Source organism: Thunnus maccoyii, chromosome 22 (genome assembly GCF_910596095.1).
Source record: "Thunnus maccoyii chromosome 22, fThuMac1.1, whole genome shotgun sequence".
NCBI lineage: Eukaryota > Metazoa > Chordata > Actinopteri > Scombriformes > Scombridae > Thunnus > Thunnus maccoyii.
In genome coordinates, this window is record NC_056554.1 from 23059045 (window position 1) to 23079687 (window position 20643).

General features: G+C 38.0%; 2 protein-coding genes across 3 annotated transcripts; one reads left to right on the plus strand and one right to left on the minus strand.

The window, feature by feature from the left end:
• The first annotated feature begins 457 nt into the window (after window positions 1–457).
• Window positions 458–8277, plus strand: LOC121889776 (baculoviral IAP repeat-containing protein 3-like). 2 transcript variants are annotated; one of them, XM_042402012.1, is made up of 4 exons: window positions 458–565; window positions 4762–4846; window positions 6094–6158; window positions 7084–8277. In XM_042402012.1, exons 2-4 carry the CDS (start codon window positions 4766–4768, stop codon window positions 7469–7471), a joined length of 534 nt encoding a protein of 177 aa, XP_042257946.1. In that variant the 5' UTR covers window positions 458–565; window positions 4762–4765; the 3' UTR covers window positions 7472–8277. The 2 variants fall into 2 exon arrangements, with proteins under 2 accessions (XP_042257946.1, XP_042257947.1); XM_042402013.1 differs by lacking the exon at window positions 458–565 and adding an exon at window positions 4166–4412.
• Window positions 8278–11109: 2832 nt separating this feature from the next.
• On the minus strand, window positions 11110–17655 carry LOC121889989 (mucin-5AC-like). Its single transcript, XM_042402234.1, has 4 exons — window positions 17329–17655; window positions 13564–16189; window positions 12997–13476; window positions 11110–11123 (listed from the first exon to the last, which is right to left on the minus strand). Exons 1-4 carry the CDS (start codon window positions 17653–17655, stop codon window positions 11110–11112), a joined length of 3447 nt encoding a protein of 1148 aa, XP_042258168.1.
• Window positions 17656–20643: the final 2988 nt, after the last annotated feature.

A 20643-nucleotide genomic window follows, 5' to 3' on the forward strand; every position in this document is an offset into this window, starting at 1 on the left:
ACGGTGGCGCTGAGCTCTACTGCTACACTACATGGCTAAAAGTATGTGGACACTTCTACCAAACGTCTAATTAAGTGAAACTTCAATGTTACAGCATACAGTTTTAGACAATTTTAGACAATACAGACAACAGTAACTACAGGAAGTTGAAAAAAAGAACAGTTATGCATTGACCTCCCCAACAAAACAGAACACAGGTCATATAATATGTTTGATAGATGGATAGATAGATAGATAGATAGATACTGAGATTAAAAACTGTTTTTTCAAAAGAAATCTGGCAGCAGGTATCTAAAATAAAGTAATAAATGACTGTTGTTATTTTCCACACTGGTTTTTAGTGTGACTTCTGTGATGTGTCATCATGTTTATCACAAGCTTAGAAATTGGGTTTTAACATCAGGTCTTCGTGTCTCTTCACATCTCTGATTCATATATATCATCTTATGTTGCAGAATGTTCTGTTTGTCATGATGATGTCATAATGAGAACAGAACTTCTGTTCAGCTGCAGTGTTTCTGCACTTCACACATTTATCAACTGACAGACACATCTACTGTTACAGGTAAGAGAACTTCATCTGATGCCGTCATGTTTGCCATTGCTGAGGTTAATTTTATAGATTTTGAGCAATAGATTCACCTCAGAACTCATCCATCGTTTGTGGGGGTGCACTTAAGTAAAAGAGTTTTGGAAGGAGGTTATTAAAAGATATGTTCACATTTTTACAAGTCTGTCTTAATACAATAATCTTATGTCTGTATATACATTAAAAACTGTTTTTGGTTGCTGTCATTCATTCAGTGGTAGAAGAAGTATTCAGATCCTTTACTTACAAAGATCCAGGAGAGCAAAGTAAAAATACTCCAATAATAAAATACACAAGTTAAAGTCCTGCATGAAAAACCCTACTACAGTAAAAGTACATAAGTATTATGAGCTTGATGTAGTTAAAGTATTGCAGTAAAAGTACATAAGTATTATGAGCCTGATGTAGTTTAAGTATTACAGTAAAAGTACATAAGTATTATGAGCTTGATGTAGTTAAAGTATTGCAGTAAAAGTACATAAGTATTATGAGCTTGATGTAGTTAAAGTATTGCAGTAAAAGTACATAAGTATTATGAGCTTGATGTAGGGTAAACGTCCCTATTAAGCCCACGTACCATATAAGCCCACTTGCAACTTCTGAGTCAAATTTAAAAAAAACACATCATAATTTTTTTCTGTTTGATGTTTCTTCCCATGAAGCTGCTTGTTACATAAATGACACTTTTTATTGTAAGTCAATCAGATTTGTCAATATTGAGTTATCGAAGCATATGTGTGACATGTGCCTGCTGATCCCAAAAGAAGTTGCAAGAAAACTTTGGTGATTTTGGTACCCTCAGAAAATAACATTTTTTGCATATTTCTACTCCTATTTTTGGTAAATACTCAATTGTTATCAAAATTATATAATAATAAAATTATTATCAAAAATTAATGATTTGAATAAGACATATGTTAGAATATTACTTGAATCAGAAATATTGTTTCTTTTGAAATCAAAATATGAGTTTTAGCATGCGAGCAAACAGACCACATGCTGCATCAATAGAGTAGCTGCATAGTATGGTTCATTGCAATGACATAAAGCATGATAAGTATGTATAGTTTACATTTTTGTATGCAGTTCATATTATTATACTGTTAAATAGATAATAAATGTGTATGTTTATCTTTATTTATTTTTTAATTAACATTTTTATCTGGTGGGCTTAAAGGGTACGCTACCAAAAAAAATCACACTGTTTGGGGTGGATATAAATGAGTATAACTAATTATTTCTCAGCATGATCAATTAATACTCTTCATGTTATGTTAGCACACCATGTATAGATTTATTTCATATAGTTTTTTTTAATGTCATATGCATAGAATAAAAATATTCTGTCTTTTAACCATAAAGTCACTGATTTTCCCTTTAAGCCCACCTGCTCCTATTAAGCCCACTTGACTGTGTTTCAATGGGGATTTTGTCCCTTTTGACTTTTGAACCATTTCCCCCCCTAATTTTAACCTCACCTCATGAATCAGCTCAATAAATTAGATAATTAATATCCTTATTTAAATATCACTGATATTAAATAGGTCAATTCATTCTGGACAGCCCTATATTCTATGCTAACATAAGCAATATTTTTCTAATCTTTACTTTTCAGATAAGTTTTAGTTTAAGATGAGATAATGAGCGTTAAGATGTTATGACCGATGTCTCCTCACAATGAACTGTATGTTATAATGTTACTCCACGATGAACTGAATGGTTTTAAAATGTGTTCTTACAAGGTTTTCAAACTATCAGCCTAAACGTGATTAACATTCGAAAATCAGTTAAATTTATTGTTTAATTGTAAATCCTGAAATTGACTCATTTACCATCCCTAGAACATTAGTGTTGAATCTAAGCTGTTTTTCCAGTCAGTTGGTCCTCAGAAATCTTCATAAAAACATCTTCGTACTTTCAACCAGCTGGCTGAACCAGAAATTTTGGCCAATTTCAAAAGCCAACAGCACACCATAGGATAGAGATACAGACAAAATGACAACACATATTGAAAGATGAAGTATTTGAGAATAATTTCCACTATAGTTTTAATTTTGTTCATGAATAGTTTTTTGGCTACATTCCAAAGAGGACATGTTGTAAGTTTAGCTTTTTCTGTGTTGACAACATAGCAAAATGGCTGGTCACGCCCATTTCAAATGCCATTTACAGGCCATAGGAATGAAGTGGAGACAAAATGAAAATAGCTATTGAGAGCTAAGAGTTTACAGATTTGAATAGAACAAGTTTGAATTCTTAAGATTTTTTAATATATATATTTATTTATCAACAAATCATGAAGTGGGCTTATTTGGAACACCCATGGGCTTAAAGGGTACGTTAGGTACCCATTAAGCCCATACTGGACTTTTGCCATATTTTGTCAAATTAAACATTAAAAACATTAGAAATTGGAATAAATGAATTGTTGACACTTCAAATGAGAGATTAGACTTTCATTTTAACAAAAATGTTCTCACTTAAATTGGGGCATTATATATGAAAAATGTCTGAAAAGCGGATTTGGTGGGCTTAATAGGGACGTTTACCCTAATTAAAGTATTGCAGTAAAAGTACATAAGTATTATGAGCTTGATATAGTTAAAGTATTACAGTAAAAGTACATAAGTATTATGAGCTTGATGTAGTTAAAGTATTGCAGTAAAAGTACATAAGTATTATGAGCTTAATGTAGTTAAGGTATTGCAGTAAAAGTACATAAGTATTATGAGCTTGATGTAGTTAAAGTATTGCAGTAAAAGTAGTGGTTTGGTCCCTCTGACTGATATATTATTATATATGACATCATTAGATTATTAATAGTGAAGCATCAGTGTTAGAGCGGCATGTTACTGTTGTAGCTGCTGGAGGTGGAGCTAGTTTACACTACTTTATATACAGTTAGCTAGTTTAGTCCAGTGGTTCCCAACCTAGGGGTTGGGTCCCTCCAAAGGGTCAGCAGATAAATCTGAGGGGTGGTGAGATGATTAATGGGAGAGGAAAGAAGAAAAAACAAAGTTCTGATACACAAATCTGTTTTCAGTTTTTGGACTTTTTCTCTAATCTTTGATTTTTGCTGAAATATTGGATCATTTGAAAATTTATTGAAATGAAAGCATGTGAGAAGTTTAGAGGGAAAAATCACTATTTGGTGGAGCTGTTAACAACTCATAGACATGTGAAATGTGACCCCGACTACACACTGCTTTTTGTAAGTTTATTTATATAGCACCTTTCACAAACACCAGTTACAAAGTGCTTCGCAGTCAAAGAGATAAAATCAAATACAATAATATAAAATAAAGTGAAATAAAATAAAATAAAATAAAATCAGAATAAATAATAAGCAAAGACACCAGATAAAATACACAAGTAGAGCAGATAAAATGGACAAATTAAGATAAAATATTACATACTACTTAAATGCCTGTCTGAACAAATGGGTTTTTAGCTGCTTTTTAAAGGAGTCTACATTATCCAAAGACCTTAAGCTTATTGGAAGAGTGTTCCAAAGCTTAGGGGCTGCTGACTGGAAGGCATGATCCCCCCGGGTCTTAAAATGTGTATGAGGTACACCTGGGTGGAGGATCTAAGAGCTCGACTAGTGGTGTAGGGGTGCAGAAGGTCACTAATGTATTGTGGAGCCTGGATATGTAGCGCTCTATAAGTGAGCACCAAAATTTTAAAATGAATTCTAAAATTTACTGGAAGCCAGTGCAAAGAGATTAAAATAGGAGTTGTGTGTGACCATCTGTTGGATTGTGTTAAAAGCCTAACAGCAGCGTTTTGGACAGTTTGTTGTATGGAAGATTTATTAAGACAGGTAAAAAGAGTTACAGTAGTCCAAACGTGATGAGATAAAAGCATTTATTAACATCTCCATTTAATTTATTGATACCACAGACCAGAGTTTGGCTGTTTCTCAGGTGAAAGAAACATGATTTAGTTAGCGTCTTAACATGCGCTTCACAATGTGTTGTTTTTTTAAAAGCTTGTTATATTATCCATTGTGTCAAATCTTCATCTGAAAAGTAATTAAAGCTGTCAAATAAATGTAGTGGAGTAGAAAAGTAAAGTAGCAGCTGCTTTTCTGATTCACCCTCAACACAACTTGAAGCTTCACAAAGGTTGTCAGTTCTTGTCTATAACTGGTCTGTTTTTTCTCTCTGCAGCTCAATGGCAGCAATGCGAACCGGCAGCAGTACAAACAAGAAATCTGGCCAGCCAGAGCAGACGCTGAGGCACATCACTTTCATGGTGAGGAGACTCACACACTCATCAGCATCATCATCATATTAATTCACTGCAGTTGGAGGATTGAATGTTTGACGCCATCTTTGTCAGTTACCAAAGCAAGAAAATCCAAATTTGGCAAAAAGTCGTTGTTGTGGGAAATCTTCAGATGGGCCAATAAATCTTATTGTAGGTTTTTATCTCTACCATTGCCTGTAGTGTAGGAGGGTATTGTCTTTTATATGGTAGCTTAGACCCTGGTTTCAATTTGATTTCCGCTGGTTGTGTTGACTTCACTAACCCTACATCTGTTTTATGTTTTGACCAAAGACAATCTGGTATCTGTTGCAACAACTGCTGTCTTTATCATGTAACACTGACATTTCAATGGCCAAAGTGCAAAACCTCCTATCTGTTTTCAGGTAAAAAGATGTAGTAAATGTAATAGTTATTACATTGTAGTATACTAGGGTCAGAACTGCTTTTCTTCCAGAGCCACCATGAGGTTGACATTTAAGGTTTTTAGTGAAATGTCTCACCAGCTATTGGATGGATTGCCATGAAATTTGGTACAGACATTCACAGTTCCCCACAGCATTAATTGTAAAGATTTTGGTGATCCAATGAGTTTTCATTTAGCTCCAACATTTCACTTTGTCCAATACTTTGTTTTATGATTGAATATCTGTACTTCGTGTTTTGTACTAATTTACAAACGTTAGCATGCTAACTACTAAACTAAGCTAAGATGGTCAACATGGTAAACATTATACGTGCTAAATATCAGCAAGTTATCATTGTCATTACACAGTAGCATGTCAACATTAGCATTTAGCTCAAAGCACCGCCGTGATGAAGTTCAACCTCACAGAGCTGCTAGCATGGCATGCACTTCGTCCCAAATCCATACTACAAAAAAAATGAGCGAAGGAACAGCTGGGAAAGGTGAGCTCCCACTTTATCTTCATCAGAGGACAAAGTGGGAGCTCATATTTTCAAATCTATTGGTTGTCAAGGTATTACATCCTTTGCAAGAGGTTTTGCATTGCGTCCATTTAGTGAGAGATGTGTAGTGGGCTTCATTTGTTGGAGAATCCCTTCAAAAACAGTATACTGTGATGAGTAGTATGTAGTATATACTGTATAGATTTAGCATGTAGTATGGATTTGCAACACAGCATTAGTGACCTTGTTCTGGTGGCCATTAGAAGAACTGCATCTTAAGTAACTGACTTTGGTTATGACAACTATTTTTTTCCTGTCATCTGTAGGATGACAACCAACACTTAGCTGCCTCTTTCGGACAACACTCTGGGCCGTTGGACACCACACAGCAGTAAGAAAACTCCTTGAACACTGTCTAATATCTCTACCTATCAGGCTAGAACCAGAGAACTAAACATGAAAAAGATGGTCACTGTAAATCCAATAAGTAATGTTATCAGTCAGTCAATCACTTTAAAAATACATTTTTAAAATAAATATAAATTATTTTCTAATTTGTCATCATAACTACTTACACACAAGTTATCTGTCTGTGGCACACAAGGTTCAACATAATATAAGTAAAAAAAAAAAAAACAGTAGATAACTGAAAAATTAACACATCGAAACAGCATAAGAACTTTGAAAATGTGTCTTTTTTATTTCACTGTACCATTAAATTTGTTATTGTTAAATCCTACCAAAAGTACTTTAATGACAGGTTCAGACTACACTATATTTTTGTGTGATGAGATGGTCGCTGTGTCAAATTAGGTGATCGTAGAGTGATAAATTCTTGCTGTGACTCGACCTCTGTCACCTCAGTATGTTTGCAATTCTTTGCAGAAGAACGCTCTGTGCACCTATTGGTCAACGTCACAGAACACGCTGTGGAAGTTGTTGTACTCTGCGACACGCTAGTCTATTTGTCGTGACATTGTGAGACGTACCAGTCGTTCACTATGATACACTACACGGGATAAAACAATCAATTTTTGCATCCAATGCCCATTTTTCCAACATCTGTCTGGGCTGTTATTTGGCTGATATTGTGTAGTTTGAACATGAAATAAGAGCAAATAGAAATTAAAGGTCCATCAAGCTTTGGGTGTAATGTTGCTCCAAGAGTTCAGACACTGAGAATTGATACAGGAGCGCTGAAGAATATCTTGTTAGCTCACTTAACGTTGTTTGCTTGATTTAAGTCTTGGGTCTACAACAGTTGTTGCCTCTAGCAGTGCTGCTGTCATCATCATTATCAACACCATGTTTTCTAGGCAGTGTAACGTCCTCCCTGGAAACTATCCAGAAAACTCAATGATTGTCCGTGAGGCGCTGAGGATGAACCTCCCTCCTCACCTGGTCCTTGGGAAAGTCCAGCGCAGGGTTCAAACCCACGGAGCAAATTATACTGAAATGAAGGAGCTAGTGGCAGACCTGTTTGCAACAAGCGACAGGTCCAACTCCACAGAGAACCAAGAGGTTCCCATGGAAACAAACCAGCTGGAGGACGCGCTGATGATGAACAGTGAGTTGGTGAAGAAAACTCTGCGGATGGGTGTGCCTCCTCATCTGATCAAGACAAAGGTTCGTGCTAAGATCTTAACCAACGGAGTCGGATACGCTGATGTCAATGAGCTGCTCACAGATCTGGATGTAAAGTAGAGGAAAAATTACAAATGTATCAATAAAGTTTACATATTCATGCATTGCATAGCTGGTGATGCTTTTGTTCAGAACGTACCATCCTTCCAGAGTTTTCTTCTCCAGAATAAGCAAGTGAGCTGTGGGACAAACCAGTTTTTATTGTCTTTAGTTCTCTTTAGTTTAGTCTGGGAGTCTGGGACAAGTCTTCTTGGGACGTCGACTGGAGCCTGATGGGCTGGTTGATGGTTATAATCAACCTGGTGCACCTTGGTACTGCTTTAAAGAGAAAAAGTTTGTGTGTAAAGTCTCTTAATTTCTCAGTAACTACTAAGTAGTTTCAAACTTGTGATTACTAAATCATTCTGCACCATTAAAATTTAAGAAATGTCTTAGCAAACTAATTCTGGTTCAGGATGTAATGTCTTCGCTTGATTTATGCTGCCTACCTTATGTTTGCTTTTTGATCCTATGGTTGCTTGTTTGTTTATTTTTGTGGCTTACATTACTTTTGTATTTACTTATAATGCGTATTGAGGTGAGATTCCTTCTATAATGTAGTAATGGGCAGGAAACACCATGTCTTCAGTGACATCATCGACAAACACTCAGAAGAGAGAACAAAAAGAATCATATTTTGTTTACTTTGTTGTTGTGTCATATATGTTGATATGTGTGTGAGGTGAACTGTTTCTTTTTTTGACTGAGCTGAATTTAATGAGCATTAGTGCATGTTTTCATGGTTTGTTGTTGTTGCTCAGTCTGGTTATTTTAAGTGGGCTAGTATTCACTGTGTATAGAACAGGGCATTTTACTATCATTTTACCAACTGTCTTGTTAGAGAATTCAAGAAATAAATTGTTCTTACAATTTATCCTGGTGTGCTGTTGTCTGCTTCTTCTCTCACTTTACCAAGGTACAATCATTTTGGTAAAAGGGCCTTCCCCTGTTGCATTCCTTTACACAAGTTACTGACTCATGATGGTAGTCATCATTTGACTAAAGTAACCTAAACTGTGGCAAGAATTGTTCATAAGGAGAGAAAGAGAGACGTAGCAGGAGTAATGATAACGAATTGGCTTCAGGCTTAAGGTTGGATTTGACTCAAGATAAAAGTGATAAAAATGAAAGTTTTTTAGGTATTGAGTCATTAGTCTCATTGGTATACCTTATATTGCACCACACAAGTGTCTCTGTCTGCTGGATATATAACTGTATATACCTTGCATTTCTTGGTAACTTGAAATGTTACTGTTTTCATTTTGTTACAACAAAGCTTATAAAATCCGATGCTGGTAAAATGGTAGCCTATTCCGCTTCTTTGAGCTAGTTTTAGCTATATTTTAATCACATCTTTCAGTTCCATCTGTGGATTATGGTACTTTTGCTTCGGTACACATTTTGAGAAACAAGATAGACTACGTTTTGGATTAAGAAATTAAGTTTTTTAGGGTTGATCAAAAATAATGATTATTTTCTCATTCACACAAATAGTCTTTACATACAGACTTCACATTCCCAGGGTCATAAAACTAATGTAACAAACCAAAGAATAATGTAAAAAACATCAAAATGACTGTTGTTTTTATTAGTTTTTATATTTTTTTAATTACAAAAGTTAGTAAAATAAAGCATAAATCATGGAATATATACTGTGAGAAACCTACTGACTTAGATTAGAGCCTCAGGAAATCTGCCAGAAAAGACAGACAATCCAAGTGGTTCTTTATTACACTTTTATAGAAAGGAAACAGTGTTACCATATCTCCAATATTAACTAAGCTGATGAAAGAAGTCTGAATATTATTGTCAATGGAGGTGCTGATAGTGTGCCCACAAAGGTTTTCTCTTTTTTCTGTTTTAACCTTACCTGAGAGAGAGGTGATGGAGGTAAGACAAGTTCTGTTTGTGGCCATCTGCGGGGGACTTTCCTGACTGATCTGGGATTTTGTATAAGGGGTGCTGGATTCATTTTAGAGGTTCAGGGGCCAAAAAGTGTGTGTTCGTGTGAGGGCCTTTTCATACTTGCAGACAAAGGGGTTTTAGGCTTATCTTGGACTTTTAGCTACATAAAATAACAATGTCCTGACAGCTTTGATGGAGGTCAGGATTCGTCCATAAGGGCTGCTTTATTACAAACAATTCCACCGTATTAATCTGAATCGGTGTGTAACAGCTGACCTCTTGACCTCTTGAACTCACAGTCATTGGTGTAGATGGGTAGCAGAACACAGAATATTAATTACTGTCAGATCCTGATCGATCTGGTGTTAATGAAGTTGTAAAGTGTGTGAATGCACACATCACTCTCTCAGTTTAAAGACACCTATCGTTTCAGCTGCTGTGCGACACTGCAGGTATTTAATAAAGTCAAAGGAAAGAATCTGATGCACAGCTGACTATTGGCAACACACACAACATCGGTACTGATGTTTCTGCAACATCCTGGATTACATTCATTGACACCTGAATAACATAAATTCAGTAAAATTCAGACATTAATCTGAGTCACATTAATAGCTGTGGCTTATTCTGATGGACATTTCAGTAGATTATGTTAAAGATGCAAAATACTAGAGAAGTAAAAGAGGCAAAAAAATGGAAGTTGGTTTGTGATTGTGGAGAATTCTGTGTTTGTGTGTATCTCTGCTAATTAAATACACACAAATTGAGGCTTTTGTGCTCTCTGCAGTTTTCATTATGGACCATTCTCTGTGCTGAAATGTGGAGAAAAGCATGAAACACTGTTAGCAGTAACTTTACTGCCTGTATGAGTCTGATTATGTGCAGAAACATATTTCTCCCCCTCCCCCTGTCACTCCATGTTAAGTTCCACTCTGTTATATCAAAAATACCAGGCTCAAACCATTTGCAGCTGAAGCAGTGGCGGCCCACAGCACCTACTGGACAGACCCAAAGCTTTGGTACCACACTCACCACTGTTGTGTTCACTGTTGCTGTTGACATGAACAGAAACAAGATGCAGGAGGTTTTCTGTAATTCACTGCATCTTTTCATCGTAAGTGTTGGAATATAGGGGCATTTGAGAGGATACAGTGATTTGCGACTTAAAAAGAATATGGGAGGAGGGTAAAGTGGGGGCGCCAATGGCCCCTTTGCCCCCCTACTTCTGGCGCCAGTGCCAATAACCTACCACAATTGCAGCAACCAACCAGAGGCTCAACCCTTTGCGGATCCATTTTTATGTCCCATAATTGTTCAGATCCCAGTATTTAAAAATTAAAATAGATTTCAAATTGAATTTGGTTTCAGAAGCTTTGTGGGCTTGGTATGTCATAAAATTATATAAAATGTATCAAAACAATGGCTCCGCCTGACAATTACTTAATTATCTATTAATGTCAATAATTTTCTTAGTTAATCAATTAAACTTTTGATCTGTAAAACATCAGAAAATTGTGAAAAAAATCAGTCACAATTTCCTAGATCCAAAAGTGATGTCATTAACTATCAAATGTTTGGCATTCTCCTTGCAAATGTATTTTTAATCAATTCAAAACAATGAATCAATTATCAAAATAGTTGTAGATACATTTTCTGTCAATTGACTAATTGTTGCAGCTGCAATCAATACACTAGTCCACACTGTCTGTCAGTTGTTAATATAAATTCAAATGAGGACTTGATTCTAGCTGCCGTCATGAGCAGTAACCTGAGCAGAAGAATAAGTAAGAAATGGAGACTCAATTATGATTCTGTTCAAAGGACACAAAAAAGTTCTCAGTAGGGCACAAAATAATAACATGCTAGAAGTACACAGCAGATAAACACAACTTGATGCACCTCTTTTACTATTGTAGGCCTTTAAATATCTCCCTAATGTTGATAAATTTAAGTAAACTTATTTAAAATACACTTTTTAATGATGATAATAATAACCTTTATTTATATAGCAGTGATTTTCATGGTTACAACATTTAAGCACAACAATTAAGCAGTAAAATCAGAAAATTGGAATAAAATGAAATAAAACAGAATGAAATACCCATAGTTTAAAGTTAAGAAATAATAATGACAAGTAAAAATAATAAAACAACAGTAGTAATAAAACTGATAAGGCATGTTAGAAATAAACAGTGTGGTATAAATTGAATGAAGCCTTTTTTTTAAAGACATAGAATAAAAGATGAAAGTAGTTTGAATTTAATTAAATCATTATTTTTCATTTTTCATTTAATTTCATAATCATTAATTAAATCATGATCTGAATACAAAATGAAATACAAACCCTGTATTTTCCTGAACAATGATTACACTTAAATCTTCTAATAATCTTTAACATTTGTGTGGCACAATCTAAAAAGCTAAAAAAAATTTAAAAAAAAAACAAAAACCCAAACATGAAGTGGCACTATGTAGCCATGATAAATGAGCCTTTTACAAATGCATTTTGTTATCTTTTCAAATAAGATAAATGAAATGTACATGAACTGTAGCAGGCAAATGACAATATTGATTAAACAATTTAAAATATGATTGAAATCCAAGATGAAATAAGACAAGTTAAGGCAGAAACTGCATATAAGCAGTGTTAGAGAAGGGGCGGGGGTGCAGATTTTTTCCTTTGAGATGATGTAATGTACTTGTATATTTCTCATAAAAAGCCAAATCCCACTTTTAACAAATATGTTTAATGAGATGATTAAACAGAAAAGGGAACTTTTTTCCTCAGTCAAAAAAGCTCAGTGTGAAGTCTGAAAAAGGTAGAGTTTTGGAAAGGAAATGTTTTACAATGGTGAAACATGAGGGTGGCCCAATTTGTCCATCTACCTGAGATCTGTAGTATGTTTATTTATGCCTCCATTAATTGTATAAGAATACAATGTGTCATATATGAAAGAGTTATTATCATAATTGTTCAATTGGGATGGAAAGTATGAATAGTTAAGCACAAAACACCTGCTAGCGGTTATTCTGGTATTGGTATAACACTTGGTAGTAGGCAAGGACATTCTGGTACTGGTGAAAAATGGATGCTGATGTAAGAGGAGGACACAGGGTGGAGGAATTTGAAGGAGAAGGAGGAGGATTAAATATGGTTGGAGGGTAAGAAGTTGGAGCAGGAGCTGTAGGGGAAGGTGAACTCTGAGTGTAGATGATACGATGAGTCACTGATGCTGCAGAACTAGTTGAGTTGGACTGAGAATCAGTTGTTGTTGGATGAGCAGAATTCATGGTTTTAAGGTCAGATGTATTAGTTTGATTAGGAGACAAACTGAAAGGAAAAGTGGCATTTGAAAGGGTAGCGGTGGAGCTTGAAGGAACAGAATGACTAGTGTGAGATGTTGTAGAGGTTAATGGGCTCTTTGTAGTTTTTGCAAGGTAAATGGTGGCTGGTGCCGAGGTAAGTTGAGGAATGGTGGAGTTTGGAGTTACAGTAAAGCCTGCTGGAGAGGTTGTGGCAGATGAAGGTATATTAATAACTCTTGCAGTGATTGGAGAGGGTTTGATAGAAGTACTTTCAGGAGTTTGTTGGGCACTAGTTGCCGAATGATGAGTAATGACTGTGAGGGAGGTAGATGTACTGGCAGTTTGAGATGTAGCAGTGACTGCTGAACCACCACCTCCTCCTACACCAACACCTCCCAGCACACCAATACCTCCTGCACCACCACCACCTCCTCCTACACCAACACCTCCCAGCACACCAATACCTCCTGCACCACCACCACCTCCTCCTACACCAACACCTCCCACCACACCAATACCTCCTGCACCACCACCACCTCCTCCTACACCACCCCCTCCACGTGCACCACCACCACCTCCTCCTGCACCACCACCACCTCCTCCTATACCACCACCTCCTCGTATACCACCGCCTCCACCTGCACCACCACCCCCTCCACCTGCACCACCATCCCCTCCTCCTATACCACCACCTCCTCGTATACCACCGCCTCCACCTGCAGCACCACCACCTCCTCCTGCACCACCACCACCTCCTCCTGCACCACCACCATCTCCTCCTATACCACCATCTCCTCGTATACCACCGCCTCCACCTGCACGACCACCACCTCCTCCTACACCACCATCTCCTCCTCCTACACCACCCCCTCCTCCTGCACCACCACCATCTCCTCCTATACCACCACCTCCTCGTATACCACCGCCTCCACCTGCACCACCACCACCTCCTCCTGCACCACCACCACCTCCTCCTGCACCAACACCTCCCGGCACACCAATAGCGCTCAGTACAGCACTACCTGCCTGTACAAAAATACCTCCAAGAGCAGCAAGAATTCCCAGTAGAGTATCAGCAATACCTCTCAGCGCATCAGTAAATCCTCCCTGATTTCCTCCTTGCCCTCTGTCCTTGTCATTTTCTGAATTGTTCTTTCTATTCTTTGTAGTTGTAGTTGTGGTTGTGGTAGTCGTAGTAGTGCTAACTGTTGTAGTGGAAGTAGCTGTTGTCGCAGTAGTAGTTTTGGTGGCTGTTGTAGGTACTATAGTTGTTGGTGGAATGGTAGTAGTCTGGGGTTGAGTAGTTGTAGGAATATTTGTGGTTGGATGATTAGTTGCGGTAGATGGTAGGACAGATGTGGTCAGAGGAAGAGTGGTTGTTAGTGGACTAGTTATTTTTGTGTCTGTAGTTGTGGGTATAGTTGTGCTCAGAGTGGTAGTAGTAACAGTTGAGGGAGTACTTGTTGTAACAACATTGAGAGTTGTAGGTGTTAGAGGGCCAGGTGTGGTACTAGGAGTGGCAGATGTGGTACTGATCTGGGCAGATGTGGTAGTAAAATGGCCAGATGTGGTAAAGAGAGAGGCAGATGTAGAAGTGCCAGGTGTGCTACTGAGAGTGCCAGATGTAGTACTTGGTGGGGCAGATGTAGAAGTACCAAATGTGGTAGTAAGAGGGCCAGATGTAGTAGTGAGGGGAGTAGATGTGGTAGTAAAAGAACCAGATGTGGTAGTGAGAGGAGCAGATGCGGTAGTAAAAGGGCTAGAAGTGGTACTGAGATGGCCAGATGTGGTACTTGGTGGATCAGATGTAGAAGTGCCAGATGTGGTAGTAAAAGGTCCTGATGTGGTTCTGAGAGGGGCAGATGTGGTACTGGGAGGGCCAGATGTGGTATTTGGTGGGTCAGATGTAGAAGTGCCAGATGTGGTAGTAAAAGATCCAGATGTGGTACTTGGAGGGACAGATGTGGTACTTGGTGGGTCAGATGTAGAAGTGCCAGATGTGGCAGTAAAAGGGCCAGATGTGGTACTTGGTGGGTCAGATGTAGAATTGCCAGATGTGGTAGTAAAAGGGCCAGATGTGGTTCTGAGAGGGACAGATGTAGAAGTGCCAGATGTGGCAGTGAAAAGTCCAGATGTGGTACTGAGAGGGACAGATGTGGTACTTGGTGGGTCAGATGTAGAAGTGCCAGATGTGGCAGTAAAAGGGCCAGATGTGGTACTTGGTGGGGCAGATGTAGAAGTGCCAGATGTGGTAGTAAAAGATCCAGATGTGGTATTTGGTGGGTCAGATGTAGAAGTGCCAGATGTGGTAGTAAAAGATCCAGATGTGGTACTTGGAGGGACAGATGTGGTACTTGGTGGGTCAGATGTAGAAGTGCCAGATGTGGCAGTAAAAGGGCCAGATGTGGTACTTGGTGGGTCAGATGTAGAATTGCCAGATGTGGTAGTAAAAGGGCCAGATGTGGTTCTGAGAGGGACAGATGTAGAAGTGCCAGATGTGGCAGTGAAAAGTCCAGATGTGGTACTGAGAGGGACAGATGTGGTACTTGGTGGGTCAGATGTAGAAGTGCCAGATGTGGCAGTAAAAGGGCCAGATGTGGTACTTGGTGGGGCAGATGTAGATGTGGTCGTAAGAGAGCCAGATGTGGTAGTAAGAGGGCCAGAAGTGGTTCTGAGGGGGGCAGATGTAGAAGTGCCAGATGTGGTAGTGAGAGGAGCAGATTTGGTAGTAAAAGGGCTAGAAGTGCTACTGAGATGGCCAGATGTGGTACTTGGTGGATCAGATGTAGAAGTGCCAGATGTGGTAGTAAAAGATCCAGATGTGGTACTTGGAGGGACAGATGTAGAAGTGCCAGATGTGGAAGTGAGAGAGTCAGATGTTGAAATTGGGGAGGTAGAGGTGGTTGTGGGAGGGGCAGAAGTAGTTGAAATGTATGGTGGGCACTTGCAGTTAGTGTTAAGATTTTGGTACAACTCAGTGACAGTTGTGTTGAGAGGGCATCGTGTTCCAGGAAACACAGAGGTTGATATGTTCAGTTTTTCATTGAGTTCTTCCAGGGTCTTAGTCTGCAGATATTTGTCTTCAGGTTCATCTAGAACGTTGTCACCCCAGTGGGCACTCGCTAGCCACTCGTCCTTATTGCTATTGTAGCAGCAGAATGCTGACCAGAGCATGGAGGGAATATTTACCCTGTTGTTGAGGATGTTGTTGGTGCTGGGTTGTGCTCCTATTACCACAAAGCTTTCAATAACATCATTGTTGTTGGTGCAGTAATTGTCCATAACACATTTGATGCACTTCTCCATTTTGTTCCAGCTTCCTTTGTTGAATGTGCCTTCTTGTGGAACAATGTTGGTCAGGGTGCAGGTAGATATTTTATCAATGTCAGTGTACGCATAAAATCTTGGAAATAAATGGCCCCTGTCAAAGACTCCGTTGTTTTTATAATCACCGTCCCCAGCCTGATGGCTGTAGATCCTGTTTTTCTGTCCAATCTTCATGTTCTTGCCGTTCTGTTCGTCCTCAAGCTGTAAGAGTTGGAAGGAAAGTTACTGATACAGGCAGGGTAGCAATGAAGTAGATTAAATGTTCAGTAACTAATTGGTTACACAAAGTGAAAATTATTTAATCTCTCAGCAACCTTATGCAATGTGACCATGAAACTGAGCAGGTTTCAAGGGTAAGCTTAATTTATTTTTGTAGATTCTGCTAATTTCCATTTTACAAAGCAAATATGGATTGACAACAGTTAAAAAACTGCGAGAGTATCAGTGCAGGCATAAAGGAACATGCATTGTGGGAAAATATTCTTGACAATGCCTCAACCCAAGATGCTGCAATATTATACAATATTAAGCACTCAATAAATGATAAACACGATCGCTAAAAAAAGTAAAAGGTTATTATGATTATTGTTAATAGCAGTTACAGCTGCAGCATTCTTCAACTTGTTAAAGAGGACATGTTCTGCATATTTCCATGTCTATATTTATATTCTGGGGCTGGAGTATCTTTGCATGATTTACAGTTCAATCACCTTATTTATCTTATACTGGCCCTTCATGCAGCCCCTCAGCCCAGCCTCTATCTGAAACAGGTCATTTTAGCTCCTGTCTCTTTAAGGCCCCCCTCCCAATGAGCCCACTCTGTTCTGATTAGTCACCTCTGGAGGCAAAGTACTTTTCAAATAATGTCAAAAAACCTGTGGAACAGCCTCAGCAACAGAGACTATGCAAGTAGAGGTAAGTTTGCAAACAAAGCATTCAGAGCAGGTTGAAGCCCAACTTTAGAACAGTATATCAATGACAAAAACATCAAAAAAAGCATAATATGTCCCCTTTTAAGCGCTGTACTTAGCCCTCCAGGCAGTTGTTAATTAGTTCTGGACAGTATGATAGCAGACCAGCCAGATTTACAGTAGTACATAAATCTTTCTCCAGCTATGTAGTATTGCAGTATCATCACAGTTTATTTCAGCCTAAAATATATATATTTCAACTGGCTGATGACTATTTTACAAAATGTGACCAGTTAACACAAGTAAGTATTTAAGTATTTAACTAGCTAAGATAACTCATATTATTAGAAGGCTTGACTATGTAGAAATTATCTGCACCTAAAAATACAATATTATGGTTGTGAAATCATTTTTTGTCAAAAAACACACCTGTGGCTCTATCATCCAGGAGCCTCTAGGTCCCGTACCTGCCTCCCCTCTGTACTTGCCAGCAGAAAACACTGGGATCTTGTTCTCGGTGTCGTAGAGTGTCACAAACCTTCTTCTGTTGTTAAAAGTCTGGCAAATTGGTTTGTATCGAGTCTGGTTCAGGATGTCCCCGTCCTCCGGGATTCCTGGGACCTGTGGTGGAGTTCCCCCAAGGAAAAACTCTGAACAGTTTGACATGAACTTCACCACTTCAGTCGCTGTGGGAACGATGGACAGAAGGAGGAGGGCAGTAATGGGCAGGAAACACCAAGTCTTCAGTGACGTCATCATCAAACACTGTGTGTCATCAGGTCAGAAGAAGAACAAAAAGAATCATCAAACATTTTAATTACAGTAAGTTAGGCTGCAGTTACATCTGCAAAAGATAACTGTTACATGTCAAGTCAAAATAAATGATTCACTGGATTAAATCAGTGAATACACTGAGCATATTTATATTTTGTAGTAACATATCTTTATTTATATGTATTGTAGCGAATGAGTTCAGGATTCATCCATAAGGGCTGCTATATTACAAACATATAACCATATAAACCTGAATCTGTGTAACAGCCGTTCTGTGTAGATGTGTAGCAGAACACAGAACATGAAATTACCGCTGCTGTGCCAAGTGCGTAAATGCGCACAACCTCTTTCACAGTTTGGAGACGCACTTATCGTTTCAGCTGCTGTGTGATGCTGCAGCCAACTGTGGGCATCAAACAGAACATCGGTACTGATATTTCGGCGAAATCCTGGATACATTCATTGACACCTGAACAACATTACTCGAAGATTCAGACTAATCTAACACGTTTCAGACCTGCCTGAGTCACATTCATTTTGATGTCCTATTTTGATGGACATTTATGTCATAATGCCAAATATTTGAGAAGAAAAAGAAGCAAAATACATGAAAGTTGGTTTGTGATTGTGGAGAGTTCTCTGTGTGCACATCTCTGCTAATTATAGACACTTAATTTGAGGCTTTTGTTCTCTCTGCAGTTTTCATTACGGACCAATATTTGTGCTGAAATGTGGAGGAAAGCCTGAAACACTAGAAACGGCTCCGCTCACTCAATCAGACCCCAAAAAGGGCCAATTGCAATCAGCTGCAAAACTTTATGGGCGTGTTTGCGCCGGCATATCATTAGCGCAAAATCTTTTGTAAACAGGACCTTAAAACGGGGCAGATTGCACGTGCAAATGCTGCGCATTTCGCGGTGCTGTTAGCTGGCGCTGTCCATTCTTTGTAGTTTTGGCTCTTAGTGCAGTAACTTTTCTTTCATAACTGAGTAAGCTCTCTGTTTGCTTAATATGTTACTGTTGTTGATACATCAGTTGAATTGACATTTTCTGTTCAGTGTAGTTATAGAATAGTTTCATGTAGGTGAATATTGGTAAATTGCATAATGAGTATGATATTAATGCATCCTATTCCTACTTTATTATGTTGCATAAACCACGTCAGGTCACAGTCTAATACAGAGTGACTTGCATCATATGTGTGTGGTAGTTAATAAAGCACCAATTGAGGATATCTCCTTCTTCTCCAGTTCTTACTGGATTGTACATTCATTTAAAATATTACAACTAGGGTTTCTCATAAGTAAGAGGTATTAAGCTAAACAACCAACACCTTCTCCGTCACACATTCCTTCAATTAAAAAAATACAAAACAAGTTGGGATAAAATCACTGTAATTACAATACATTTTGAGCTGTATTTCAGTATGAATGGTGAAACAACCTTGAAGTGTTCCAGAAAAATATTTTCAATGATTATCACTAAAGCCTTTGCAATTTGTATTGTACTTTGGGTTCCTGGTAGCTTTATACTTTGTTTTATAGTTGAGTTTGTGCTGGAAAAAAAGGATACCATGCCTGTTGGGTACGGACAATGTGAAAGGTGCTGAACAAAGATACAAAAAGAAGGCACAGAAAGTCTGCAAAAGTTAACCAAATTGACTCGAGAGAAGACTTTCCTCTGTGACTTTAAATAGAACTGCAACGATTAGTTGATCAGTAGACAACTATTACTATACAGTTTATTTCTGTATCAAGATCATTTTAAGTTAAAAGCCATTTTAAAAAGTACAAAACACAGCAGCTGTGTGTCTTCACTACAATTACACATACAAACATGAATAAAATGAAGCATAAACAGGTAAAAGGAAAAAGCTTACCATGTCTTCAGGTTCACACAGCCATGGAAACAAGACTCCAAGTCTCCTGCAAATCTCAACTGAACCTAAGAAGGAAGTCTGAATCATACAGAATATATAAAGTGTAAAGTGGGTGTGCTCTTACCATCAGTGATATTGAGTTTACTCTTAATTGACCTTTATGTATCCAGAGGAAGCTGACAGAAGCACTCTGCTTTACTTTCACATTTTCTCAAGTTCAAACTGACAACAGCCTTTAAATGAACACTTTTCATGATACTCAAAGTTGAATTACATAGCATAACTAAATAATAAAAATAAACAAATACCAATCAATAAATATAATAAAAAACACAAAAAATAGAACATTTGAAATAATGGCTTGGTTAAATTGTAGTCACAGAGGCCTCGTAGCACTGGATAGAAAATTAAACAGTTGAGGTGAGTTTTAAGGGACTTGAAGAGGAGAGAGAGATGTGGTGATGGAGAGAGTCAGCAAGGTAGGACCGGGCCTATTTATGAACAGTGATTAGAAGGACATTGAATTGAATTTGTTGCAGGACAGGAAGCCGGTGGAGGTTATTTAAGACAGGGATAAAGAAGAAGCAAGCTACAAACTTTTAAAGGATGAGTTCACAATTGTTCAAGTGTGTCACAATTGTTAAGTGTGCTGTAATCATTCCTCCTGTTCATATTGACCATTAGAAGATCCCTTCATAATGCACTTACAATGTAAGTGATGGAGGACAAAATCCACAGTCCTCCTTCTGTACAAAAATGTATTTAAAAGTTTATCTGAAGCTAATATGAAGCTTCAGCGTCCAAATGAGTCAAATCAAGTAGGTATCTTTCAACGTTACAGTCATTTCAATGCCAAACTCCCTCTTTTTATAGTATGAATTTCTGAAAAGCAGCTTTCACAGAAACCTATTGTTCTTCTTTTTTCATGGTTTCCAGTTATTGAAGTCATGGGTTAAACAAGAATTCACCCTGTGTAGAAACAAGAATCAAAACCAACTTTAAAGGATATGGCTGGTGATTTTCAGCAAATCACATGTTTGGATCCAACAATGAACTGATCTACTAACAAGTATTGTGTGTTTATCCAAAGC